At 40.6% G+C, this 13,437-nt stretch overlaps 1 protein-coding gene across 5 annotated transcripts in view; it reads right to left on the bottom strand.

Annotated features, from left to right (window-relative positions):
• Positions 1-12,733, bottom strand: part of VCL (vinculin) — a 98,556-nt gene extending 85,823 nt beyond the window's left edge. For 2 of the 5 annotated variants that reach the window (XM_089897723.1, XM_089897726.1), the window contains exon 1: positions 12,442-12,733. In XM_089897723.1, coding sequence (XP_089753849.1) covers positions 12,442-12,609 — 168 coding nt within the window. In that variant the 5' untranslated portion in view covers positions 12,610-12,733. The remainder of the gene's footprint in view (positions 1-12,441) is intronic. The other 3 variants (XM_089897722.1, XM_022590937.2, XM_022590935.3) reach the window with 2 other exon arrangements.
• Positions 12,734-13,437: the final 704 nt, after the last annotated feature.

Genomic DNA, 13,437 nt, shown 5'->3' with positions numbered 1-13,437 from the left:
ATGATAAAAGAGCAAGAGACTACACTACTGACAAGATTTTGAAAAAGATACGATTCTAGAAGTAAAAAATACTGCCATTTAAATTAAAAACTCAGTGTCTGAATTAAATGGCATATTAGACCCAGGTGCATGAGAATTAGCAAATTGGAAGACCTGAAAAAATAACCATATGGAAAATATAAACTGTTCAGAGATACAGAGGATAGAGAAAGTCCAATATTTTTCTAATTACACTTCCAAAGGGTGAGAATAAAATGAAGGAAGAGGCGAAAATTCCAAGAGATAATGGCTAAGAATTTTCTACGACTGATAAAAGAAATCTGCCCTCAAAATCAGGGAGCCCAAAAAATCCCAAGAAAGATAAGATCTTAAAAGCCCCAGTGAGAAAAAAATCATTATTTAGAGGAAAATAACAATTAGACTGATGGCAGATTTGAATGCAGAAGACACTGGAATAATATTTTCAAAATGCTGGGAAAAAATTACTATTAGCCCAGTTTTGTATATCCAATGAAATTATCTTTCAGAAAAGATGGCAAAATAAAAGATATTTTCAGACAAATGAAACTTAGAGTGTGTACTGCCCAAAGACCCACCTAAAGATATTAGTGTAGGACAGACTTCAGGAAGAAGGGAGGTCTGTTCATCGTTTCTCTTATATCTCAAAAGAAGTGGTAAACATATAGGTAAATGGGGAAAAAAGCAACTGTATAATCCAATAGTGTCTAATTTGTGGGGCGAAAAAAAATCAAGAGAGAAACAAAATCTCAGACAACTATATATAAGGGGACAGTGGAATTACAAGTATTTTACCATTTTATTCAAGTAGAAAGTAAAGATGCCAATTAATTTAAGAATTTGAAGTTAAATATGCATGTTAAAAATTTTCCAGAAAACCACTGAAAGACTAGAAATAACAGGTATACCTTCCAAATTAGTAGTTAAGGTCCCCTGACCTTTACATTCAACTCTATTACTCCTATATCAATAGGACATCTGAAAGAGATTCTATCCTTCCTTTCAGGCTAGAGATACTAACCTCTTCCAGTATCCAGCATATTATGTAGTCATTAAATATTTGTTAAATTAATTTGGCTGTTCCAGAACAAGATGAATTCTATTTCACAAATGCATTGTACTTTTTAACTCTACCTGGAAGGGCCAATTCCATTTACTTTAGTGACTACCCCTTCAGTTTTTTTTTTTAGAAAATAGGACAATGAATGTTTGGGATAAATCCCAAATCCTAAGTCCCAATTTTTGCTTCTAAACTGGGGTGGAAGAGGGGAGAGATACAATTTTACTCTCACTATTGCTCCAAACAAAGGAGATATCAATCATAAACTCAGATGTCTGAATTTTTCATGGGAAACTGGCAATCAAAGGCTTAGGCACCTAAACTGTGAATATTTTCCCCACAGTTGATAAAACTGTATATTCACAACATATGGAATTCTACTGAAAGCTTTCACTGGCACTTTGCCTTGTTGAGTAAAAGTTAGAAGTTATACTTAGACATTAAAAAAAAAAAAATCAACACTGCTTTTTCATTAGACTAACATTTAAAATATGACTTAAAAATCATGGAAAAATATATAAATATATCTAACACTCACTGAAATCTTTAACTATGTGTCAGGCATAGTTCTAAACATTTTTACAAACTCATTTATCTTCACAATAATACACTCCAAGTCAGATACTATGATTAGCTTTGTTTTACAGATGAGGACTATGAGAACCAGAAATTAAATACTTTCTTCAATGTTACATACTTTGCAGGTGTCAGTCAGTGGTAGGATTTAAACCTCAGCAGTTCAGCTCTAGAGCCTTTACACTTAACCATTACACTATAGGTGATTTATCTTATATCTATATCTAAAGTCTGACTTTGGTATTTGCTGACTCATACCAGATGCACTTTGCCAAAGTTGGCTATTCTGTTCATTTGCAAAGCATCAAAACTAATAGAGAATCCCAAACCCATGTTCTGTATTTCTTTAAACTTACATATCCTGCATAATCCTATGTTGGGCAGGATTATCCCCATCTGCACTCCAGGACTCTATCCCTGGAATTTATTCATTCAGGAAACATGAATTGGATGATCCTACTGCATGCAATACCCTGTGTTAAGCAATGATTTACTGCTGCTTTCCAATCGCAGTTAAATTTCATCAAGATTCACCCACAGCATGATATACATTTTTCCAAAGAAGCATAAAACATTTTGGGGTACGGAAGCAGCAAACGGTCTTCCCACTTGTTTGTTCAACAATTATTCCTCAAGACTCTATTATGTGCCAAGCACTTTGATGGGTGCTGAAAATCAGGGGCAAACACGGCAGAGCCAATATTTGCCCCTGGGGCTCTAGTGGGGGAAAGATGTTCAAGAAGTGATAATCACACAAATAATTACTTACAACTGTGAAAAGCACAGTAAGGAAAAAAATAATCAAGAAGAGGGCAGCTGAAGCCGATGCTCAGCGGTCTTTTCCTAACTAGGGGGCCCACCACCTGCTTATTCTGCTGCTGGCCCATTCACATTTTCTCCATGGCTCCAAGGAATCAAAACTGTAGTTACAGTACTAGCGTACAACTCTTTAAAGTAAATAATTTAAATTCTGCAACATTTCATGGATGGAGAAGATGCAGATAAGCTAAATCTTTTATAAGATCATAAATTTCATCTGTATTTTAACAACCTGAGGCCACAGACCATGTCTTATATACCCTACTATTATTCAGAACACCAGACAATGTGCACAGCTAGAGTCATAACTAATTTTGGTGGTTTGGGGGGAAAAGCCACAGAATAAGAAATTTAAGTGTTACTAGAGATTTACTAGCACATTTATATATCCTTATCTACTTTAATTAAATGAATAAAAACATGTTGTCCACCTTACAGATAAAAGATGAGCCAGTTCTCCAGGGATGGGGTGGGGACAGAGAGAAGGCTGGAAATATAGAGAAGCTAGATAAGTTGAAAGTTGGTCCCTCAACTTTCAACTCTAAGAACAAATATACCATTTTTCTTTCTTCACAGAAAGCCTACTTGTGGGAATAAGTTAAGCTTATTTCAAAAAGAAGGAATGACTTTGGCTTGGATTGTGGCCAACTGCAATGAAATTCAGCCACTTTCCCCTTAAAATTCATCCAACTGGAAATCTTATCAGTGGGAAATTCTCTAAGGGCCAAAGACTCTATTTTCTGCAACTTAACGATATTTGTAAAACATTTTTAGTTCTAAGGTTCACTACCTCTCATCCTCTATACATACACACATCGCACACTCATACCCATCCAATGAGCTGCCTTCTCATAGAAGTGACGGAATTTTTTGGAATCTAAAGTTCCAATATGTAACCAACACAATATAATATTTATGAACCTTTGTTTCTTTTTGTGATTATGCAGGCATCTGCATATAGCAACATTTGAGTGCAGAAGAAGAGTCACCAAGCCATCCAATGGAGGCAAGAGATAGTGAGCTATCTTCATCATGAATGAGCCTAGAATGACCAGCAGGTATAGAGAGTATCAAGGCACAACACACTTATCAAAGGAATACCATGAGCAAGAGACTGGGATAAGCACGGCACCAGGAATATCAAGAAGAATATAACCCAGTCCTTGTCCTCCAGAAACCAACAGTCTTAAAGGGAGACACCCTAGGGGAGTAAGGAAGGAGGGGAGAAAAAAAACAAACCCACAATCAACTCAATCATCCAAAGACTGATGACCCAGCATACAAGGACACAAGACCTACAAAGCCTTACCAAGGGACTGGAAGGAAGGCGAGGAATCCCCAACTGCCTATGTCTAATTATACAAGTCCCCTTTTATCCATTACTCTATCATACTCTATCCCTTTGTCTGCACATAATACACATACTTAAATAGATTTAATCAATGTAAAGACCCCATATCTTTAATAAGGATGTTGAGATTAGAAGTTCTTTCAAGATCTAGCCCATTATTTTGAACTTATTTCATTCCACACTTACTGAAAGAGCAGTTAGCTAAGTACAGCATGGCTCCCTAAACAGCACATGACAGAGAAAGTCATGGGTTGTTGTAACTGACTGGGTTTCCTCATTTTTCTTTGCAAATTCTTGAGCAGGAAAGTGAATTAAATGGTTTGCAGGGGGGAAGGGCGTTAATGGTGAAAAGGGATAAGAGCTGGTGCATCTATATATAGTTAAGTTTGTATTTATATCTAGGGAAACAAATTGGTTTGGAGTAGAGAGAAAAGACAAAAAGACAAATCAAGTTCAAACAGACTGTAAAAGGCTGAGAAACACTGGAGACGACTGTGACTAAAGATAGATATTTTAAAATTTCAACGATAAAAATGTAATACTTTTGTAACAAGAGAAATTTTGTTCTTTCTGAAAGACTATACGAAGCTCAGCATGACAAAAATGATTATTAATAGTATACATATTTTTAGTGTTAAATTAAAGATAAAACGTTAATGATGATAAAAATACAAATGAACAAAAATCCCCTACTTATATATTTATTTCAGCTTCCTTCCCTAACAAACCTTTTTGCAGATTGTTAAGAAGAAACAGGTAAGATAGCGTTCCTCTCATAATCATTCCCAATGGAAACTGAACAAATACGAAAATGACAGAAAAAAACAGAGAAGCAGGAGCCTAGATAACTCAAAACTTACGTTATCCAAACTAAACTGTCTACGTGGCCCAATATACCCAAATGCATACTGTTAAGAATTCTACAGGTCCAATGTACAAGGAACAGAACGACCGATGAAAGCCTGCAATGGGAGGTCCTTCCTCCCATATACCAACTTTTGTCTCTGGGTGTTTCAGAGTCTTATTACAGATTTGAACTTTACTCCTTAAATTTCACTCTGAAGTATTTATACTACATAGCACTGAAGGCTGTTGGAGCTTAAAAAAGCCAAGGCTGAAATTTGTTTTCTTCTTTTAGTCCTGTCTATATGGGAAGGTTTAAGAGCAGACTGGCCTGAAAGCAACATAAACTAATAGAATGGCCCTTTTTCAGCAACAGTCCAGAGCACAGAGCATTATGCTAGAGAGAAACCTTGCTGGGATACCAGCTAATCTCTGATGTTCGCCCTTTAAGGACTGCTACTTCTTTTGATACTGCTCTAAAGCTGGTTTATTATGTAAAAAGTATACCCCAGTGTCATGACCATGACATAAGGTTCAATGAAAAGGTTGGGCCTGGATCAGCCAAAAAACAAAAAAGCAGCAGATCAACTTTCTGATATCTTTTGTCTCCTGCCATATGGTTCAAGGAAATAAAGATCTCTCTTAATGAGGAATTCATGACTCAGTATGATACTACACTGTAACCAGCGGAGTTCCAAATAATATATCAACACCTGGTCTAAATTGTTATGTTTTAAAAAGACAAAAAGAATGCAAAATCCCAATGCTACTTTCAGATAGGAGGCAACATATTCTCACATTATGAATTTAGTAAGTGGCCTGCATAGTTGAAATGACTCTGAAACAGAGAACCACAACTCAAAATAGCCTGAACACTTTTGTTATCTCAAACGATGGGCAGTTAGCCATTCATTCCTCCCTCCTAGTATATATTCTACTTGTTTCAGACAAGGCCCATTATAAATTCAAAGAGACTGTTCAAATTCAGCTATACCGGATGTCTGAAAGCTGGGGATGGAAAATTGTCACTGCACAAAAATTCCTATTACAATATTTTGTGCACAAAAAAATGAATGATGGGCTTCCCTGGTGGTGCAGTGGTTAAGAATCCACCTGCCAATGCAGGGGACACGGGGTTTGAGCCCTGGTCTGGGAAGATCCCACATACTGTGGAGCAACTAAGCCCGTGCGCCACAATTACTGAGCCTGCGAGCCACAACTACTGAGCTCACATGCCACAACTACTGAAGCCCGTGCACCTAGAGCCCGTGCTCTGCAACAACACAAGCCACCGCAGTGAGAAGCCTGCGCACCTCAATGAAGAGTAGCCCCTGCTCACGCAACTAGAGAAAGCCCGCCCACAGCAACGAAGACCCGATGCAGCCAAAAATAAATAAATTTATTTTTTAAAAAATGAATGCCATATATATATATATACACACACACATATATATAGTTAGTTCATTTTTTAAAAAAAAAGTTATATTGCACACCTATGACCAGCCTGACACTGAAAGGAGCAAACACAACAGACATGGCCTCTGCCACTGAGAAACGTACAACCCAATGAAGACAAACACTGACCAAGTATGATGACTGTCACAAGAGAAAAAAATACATGCTATGATGGACTTTAGACTGTGGATAATTAAGATATTCCCATCCTACCCTCTTTCTAGGTGTGCCAGTAAAAGACCAGGAAGTTGTCAGAAAGCTTTTAAAATAATGACCCTCTCAATTGTGATACATACAAAACGTAAGTATTTTATATATACATATACACATACACACACATATATATAAGTGACCGGTAATTAACTATATAAAATAACCAGACTCCTTTTTTAACCAATATACCAGAAATATTAAAATCCAAATAAGTCCCATCTCCATAAAAACAGTTGCCTTAATGCTACCCTTACTCCGGACTATAGCAGAAGGAGTCAACTTATGATACTGTGGTTGATACCACAAAACTTTTACTCTAACTTTTATTTTGTCCATAAAATATAAAATAACTTTTATTTTGTCCATTGTTATACCAGTGCTATTTACAAAACAGCTTTAGAAAAGCCCAACTTCCCACTGTGTCAATATATATAAACAAATATTTAAATTGGGGCTCCATTAAAATTATAAACATAGTTGTAGAAACATACAATCTCCAAAACTCTTCCATTCTCTCGATCATGAGTAAATGCTAAGTCCTATTTGTATATCTCTTTTGATCTAGAGACAAAGTGTTTCAAATGAAACTTCACGATTCCCCAAAGAATCCACAAACCTACTATAAATACTATTTAAATACAGAAATCCTAGAAACCTACTTTAAATACTATTTAGTTCTCATAGACTTCAAGCTAAGCAGCCATAAATACTAGAAAAGCCTTTACGTGTTTGGCAGACATACTTGTGTTATCTGTATCTATTCTTTTTTTTTTAACGCTGCAAAATTGAATGTCACTGTGAAACAGAACACTACCTTCACATCATTTTTTTAATATAGGCCCTTCACACAGGCCATGCCAAAACCAGCCTTTATACAGATAATCTTGCCAAGCCCAGGACAAATGGAAACTCTTTGACTAACAACATTCTCATTGCTTCTGATTCAAGCTAGAAAACTTCCAGTGATATTTAACAACTTTGTTCTAAGTGGACACAGAATGGTGGAGTGAAAAGAGCAGAGTGTCCAGAGTAAGTGAAACAGAGCTCAAGTCCAAGCTCCCCCACTAATTAGCTGTGCCACTGTGGGCAGGTTACTTAACTTCCCTGATCTACAGTATCTTCATCTGTAAAATTCAGACCATAGCAATACCTACCTTAAAGAACAGCTATGAGATTACACATATGAAAGCATTTTATAAACAATAAAGAATTATACATTCTTATTATTTACCGTATTAACTTTTTCCTTAATATAGGAATTTATATGTTCATTTTAAAAATTGGAAAATACAGAATATGAAGAAGAAGAAAATCACCCACAGGCCTGTCACCCAAACACTGTTATTTATTTTAACTGAAATAAGTCCAACATCAACCAAAAGAAATTAAAGTAGGAATAATTTCAGATGTTAATATAGATAATTTATAAATGACAAAATTGATTTCTTTTTAAGAGCAGAACAGTCTTTCCCATCTATCAGTTTAAAGACAATGCTGCTATTTGTCCCAGAGCTGGTCCCAACAGGGTATGATATGTGGGTGAGGCTCATAAAAGTAAAGGCCAGAAAAACGTCCGAAATAAATATTTCATGAGTCCCAGGAGTAGTTACAACACATGCCCTCAGATGCTGCAATGGAGAAAGCAAAGTGTATGAACCCCCATTAATAAAACTGGCACGACTATATGGTCACAAAGACTGTCAGATTTCTATGGGCCACTTCAATGGGAAAAAAGAAAAATTTATATACCATGCTACAAGACAGTCTAAGACTTCTGAATTTTTCACACTGCTGACTGAATCCCATCCTTGGAACCTGTACCTCTCCTCTATTTTTCCCTTCCCATCCATCTTTCTCCTAGGCCCCCTCCTTGTTTTGTTACTGCATTAGAATCATTCCCTGTGTTTAAAATGGCCTTATTTTATACAATGGAATATTATTCAGCAACAAAAAGGAATGAATTTCTGACACATACTACACCACAGATGAACCTTGAAAACATTATGCTAAGTGAAAAGTCCTACACAAAAGGCCACATTATTTTCTGATTCCATTTATATGAAATGTCCAGAAAGGGCAAATCCACAAAGACAGAAAGCAGAATGGTGGTTGCCTAGGGCTGGGGTGCTGGGGGATGGGAGAGAATCAGTGACTGTAATGGGTATGAAGTTTCTTTTTCTGGGAACAAAACTGTCCTAAAATTAGACTGTAGTGATGTTGTGCAATTCTGTAAATATACTAAAAAAAAAAAAAAAAAACACTGAGTTGAGTGTTTAAATGAGCGAATTGTATGGTATGTGAATTATATATCAACAAAGCTGTTTTTAAAAAAATGGCCTTGGGCTTCCCTGGTGGCACAGTGGTTGAGAGTCCGCCTGCAGATGCAGGGGACATGGGTTCGTGCCCTAGTCCGGGAAGATCCCACATGCCGCGGAGCGGCTGGGCCCGTGAGCCACGGCCGCTGAGCCTGCGCGTTGCTCTGCAACGGGAGAGGCCACAGCAGTGAGAGGCCCACATACCGCAAAAAAATTAAAATAAATAAAAATTTAAAAATGGTCTTATTCAGTTGAAAAAAGGTCATGTAAATAATCCCATCCTACCCTCTCCCTAAGGGTGGAGTAAAAGTGATGACTCAATTGTGATGATATATATATAAAGTGACCAGGCTACTTTTGTTTAACAAATACACATGAAAAATTACAAATCTAAATGAGTCTTGCTTAATGATTTCCTAAGTCAAAACTTGGTCCTCAGATTCTCAATAATTCTATGCCTTTGTTTAGGTATTCTTTCCACTTGTAATGCCTTTCTTACCATGTCTTTAAAAGTTCCAATCCCACCTTCTTTAAGGCCAACTCAGAGGTTATCTCCTCCATGAAGCCTTCCCCATGCTCTCAAGAAGAGTACCTTCCTCTGAACTTCCATGATACTTCACTTCCTCCGGGCCACTTAGGACCTTCAATCCAGTATTATACTTATTCCGCCCAATATCATACTTATCATACTTATTTGATGTTAGAAGGGATGTGTCTCAATAAATACCTACCTCATAAGTGGATGACTACAGCTTAACAATTGAGAATTTCATCATCACCTGGTAAATTTTAATTTTGGAAATATCCAAAAGTCACTTTAGACTCAAGAATGGTATATAAAGTAGTAGGGTTAAAAAATGCCCACTTCAGACAAAATTTTCTTGACCAAAATAAAACAAACTAATTTGACATATGTATGTAAATAATCTGTAAGAAATTCCCAAAGAGAAGCACTGGAATAAGGATATAGCCTCCCAAGGTAACTGAAAGAAACCTGAATTGTATAAATTCCAGAATATTTGTTCAAAAATCAGATTCGTTAATTTATAGTAGCACCGTGTGTTTTTTTCCTGAGAGTTCTATTATCAAGCTCTACTAATTCTTCTTCTACTGTATTTCTAATATGGTTCTAATTCCTGCTCCATTTTCCCTGCCACACCCAAAGTCCAGGCCCTCATTCTCCTCATGACCAACCAATTTTAAAAGTCTCCTAATTTATCTTCCTTCCCATAGTTCCTTCTTTCCTTCAACAATATCAAGCCATCCCATGGGCCAATGTTGAGGGTAGGAACTGAGAAGCACATACGAGGCCTGTTCTCCAGACACAATCTAGTTGGGAACTTGATACATGTACACGATTCATGACAATATTCAGCAGCATATACACAGGGCCACAACTGACACCCAGGATTCCAAGCAATGGGTAGGTCCTCGGGCCTCCCCAGAACACAATCTATACAGTCTGCCTCACACACTGTCCTCATCCTATCCCTTCCATTCTCTTTGTTCGTCTTATTGGACTTCTGTTAAAGTGCCCATATGGCATGCACCAATTTCATCTCCAGTTTCTCTCCAACTTGCCTCCTGAGCTAAGCAAGACAATCTACTTGCTGTAATCTGGAAGTCACTTATTCACAAGTACCTTTGTTCATGATTAACTACTTATCAACACAACCCTCCCCACTTTCTCTCTGCTAACTCCTATGTACCACCAATCTCAAGTCCCTTCTTTTGTAATGTATTGGGAAGTTTGTAATTACATGTAATTTTGTTTTCAGCTTATCAATGGCCTCATTTTTTTGGTATTTGTGTCATAGTATCTATTAGTGTTTCCTAACTAAGGGACTATATCAAAGTCACCTATGGAGCTTCTCAAAAACACAAAGGCCTTGACCTGACCCCCTAAAGAGCTCCTCAGTAAGTCTGGGGTGGGAGCTGGACATCTTTATTTCTAAAAAGCCCCACTGGTGATTCTGATACACATCTCAACCTAAGAACCACTGATTTATTAAAATGCTCCCTATATAGCAGACATTCAGTTCTTATTAATTCATGCATTGAAGCTCATAAATAACTTTTTTCTAAATAGCCTAACCAGATATCAGCCCCTAGACTATACACTAGCTCTGCTCCAAGTGCAACATGTGGTTTTAAGATTTCATTTCCTGAAGTACTCCTTGGAGGGACACTATTACCTTGTCTCTTTACATTGTTTCCTATTTGTTGAGAAATGGAGGCCTGGAATGCAGCCATGTTAGACAACACTACATAAGAATGTACTCCGGAGTCTTAGATTAAAATTAGTTATAAAAAGAACAAGAACAGTGTAGAAGTAGACATTTTGAATGAATTCAGTATACTTCCTGAATACAGTCTAACTAAATCTACACAGAAGGCAGATGGGGAATTTGGTCAGTAGCATTCTCCTAGTACCAGTCTCCTGAACTGTCTCCTGAACTGGGCCCCTGAAGACTGAGGAAGACTTTGAGCAGCTGAAGTGTGCTAAAGTGCTCTGAACAGATACGGAACCCAAGCCCCACCCAGACCCACAGTTGCCTACCAGCCTCCTAACTACCCTGGCACACACTAGTTACACAGCTCAGTGGGGAAGCCGTATAAAATTTTTCCAAATTTGTTCCCCACAGGCAGCAGCAGTCTGAGTCACCCACCCAGGGTGGGAAAGAAAAGTGTGATATTAGCCAGCAGAGTGTTAGGAGACTGGTCACAGCACCTCTTTTCTCCTTTCAGAAGTGGACTCCGCCTCCTCCAGGAATCACCTCAGTTATTAGTCACAGCTGTGGGCTACAGGGGTCTGCAGAGCCACTTCGCCATCTAGGAAAGTTGTGGCTCGGGGAGGAGACGACCCGTTCTTTTCTCCGGCAGGGGCCGCAGATCCCAGATTCCACAGGCCTCTCCATCTTGCTTCCTGCCAGGAGGAGGGGCCGATGAAGAGGGCCCCCGAGTCTGGAAAGGCCCCAGTGGGAGGAAGCCGTTTGACAGCAGGTAAAGCCAGGTGGAAATCTCCACGCGAGTTGGAGGGGGAGGAGGGGGATGAAAGGCAACAGGGTTAAGCGAAAGGGGAAAAGGGATTCGTAGTCATGAATTACTGCATAAAGATATCACCCGGTGTTTTTGAGTGCCAGAGGTGTGAGCAGAGGTAGAATGCCCAGGAAAGGAGGAGACAGGGACGAGTGGCCACTAAAACAAGTGGACAGAAGGGCCGGACGCGGGGAGCTCTGGGGAGGGCTCAGAGGTGGGTGAGGCGGGTTTCAAGGTAAGGGGCAGAAGTATTAGAAAGGAGAACGTGACTCAAATAAGAATCCCTGGAAGGCAAGTCAGGGAATCATCAGAGGAGCCCGCCAGCCCAGAGGCCAGGCTGAGGAGGCCTAAAAAGGAGCTGAAAGCAAGGCTGTCAACGGGAGGGGCGACAGCCTGCTGAGGGAAAGGGGCTATCAGACATCCTAACGCCTGTCATTTATTGAGGGCTTACTATGGGTCATAAGCTGCGCTAGCCACTTTATAAATACCACCTCGCTGAATCTTCACAACAAACCCGCAAGGCAGGCATTATTATGATTGCCCCCATTTTATAGGTGAGGAAACTGAAACCCAGAGAGGCTCGGGGGCTTGCTCAAGGTCACAACGCGGGGGCGTCAGGATTCAAACCCGAGGCGGTCTGGCTCCCCAGCCCACCGGCAAAGCCACAGGCAGCGCAGGGGAGCCGCAAGGCAAGCCGGAACCCCAGGGACGTCTCCCGCCCCCGTTCCCCATCCCAGGCCCAGCGCGCTCACCCGAACGAGGTTACTGACGGCCGCCTGCACGGCGGCCACAGGCGCGGTGAGGTCAGGGATGGCTTTGCCGTCCACCTCGCCTTCCTCGTGCATGATCACCAGGTGCGAGATCTGCTGCGCCACCGGCTCCAGAATGCTCTCAATCGTGCGCGTATGAAACACCGGCATCGCGGCGGCGAGCGGGGCGGCGAACCGCGGGCTACAGAGATCTGAGAACGGCGGCGCCGGGAATCCGCGGAGAGACGGACTCTGAGCAGCGACTACGGAGTCCGGGCTTCCCTCGGCGTAACCAGTCTCGCGAGCGCCCCGCCCCCTCTCGTCGCTGCGCCCAATGGCAACGCCGCTCAGACCCGGGCCTCCACTCCTATTGGTCCGTCTTTGAGATGCTCCGCCCACGCAACCGCGCCGCCAGGGCCCAGCCCCGCCCCCATTCCCAAGGGAGGGGCCTGGGATTGGGGCTGAGCCGCGGGGTTTGCGACCGGATTCCCGAGCCCTAACGCCGGGCGCTCCTTATAAGGGCATGGTGGGAGCGGAGCGTGCGGCTGGAGTCGGGGCCCCGCCCCCCGGGGCCGCCTCCAGTGTTGGCTCTGCAGAGCTCCGCCCCTCTGCAGAATCACCTCAGCGGGGTGGGGTCTCCTCACCTCAGACGGCGCTAGAGTCTGAAGAAACCAGGGGGCTGTAAGTCTTCACCCTGCTCCCCAACTTTTCCCTTCACACGACGCCCTCAAAATATACTTTCCATTTCCTCTCAGTAATACATTCAAACACAGAAGTGCACAGAGAAAGCATAAGCGTCCCATTCATTCACACACACGCTCCACCCACTCCCAAGCTCAGAGATACTCACAGTTTAAAGTTTGGTGTTCAGGCTTCTAGACCTTTATCTACTCATTATCTTGTACATATATATTTTCTAAGTAAATGGGATTAAGCATTTTCCTGGAACTTGATATTTTTTCCCCTTAATTAAAATCCCCTGGTTGTCTCACTCCTGGT

This window comes from Delphinapterus leucas, chromosome 16 (assembly GCF_059928025.1).
Source record: "Delphinapterus leucas isolate spDelLeu-1000000601 "Yukka" chromosome 16, BTC_Dleu_Yukka2, whole genome shotgun sequence".
Classification (NCBI taxonomy): domain Eukaryota; kingdom Metazoa; phylum Chordata; class Mammalia; order Artiodactyla; family Monodontidae; genus Delphinapterus; species Delphinapterus leucas.
Note: the sequence above shows the minus strand (reverse complement) of the source record. Positions and strands in the feature narration are given on the sequence as shown.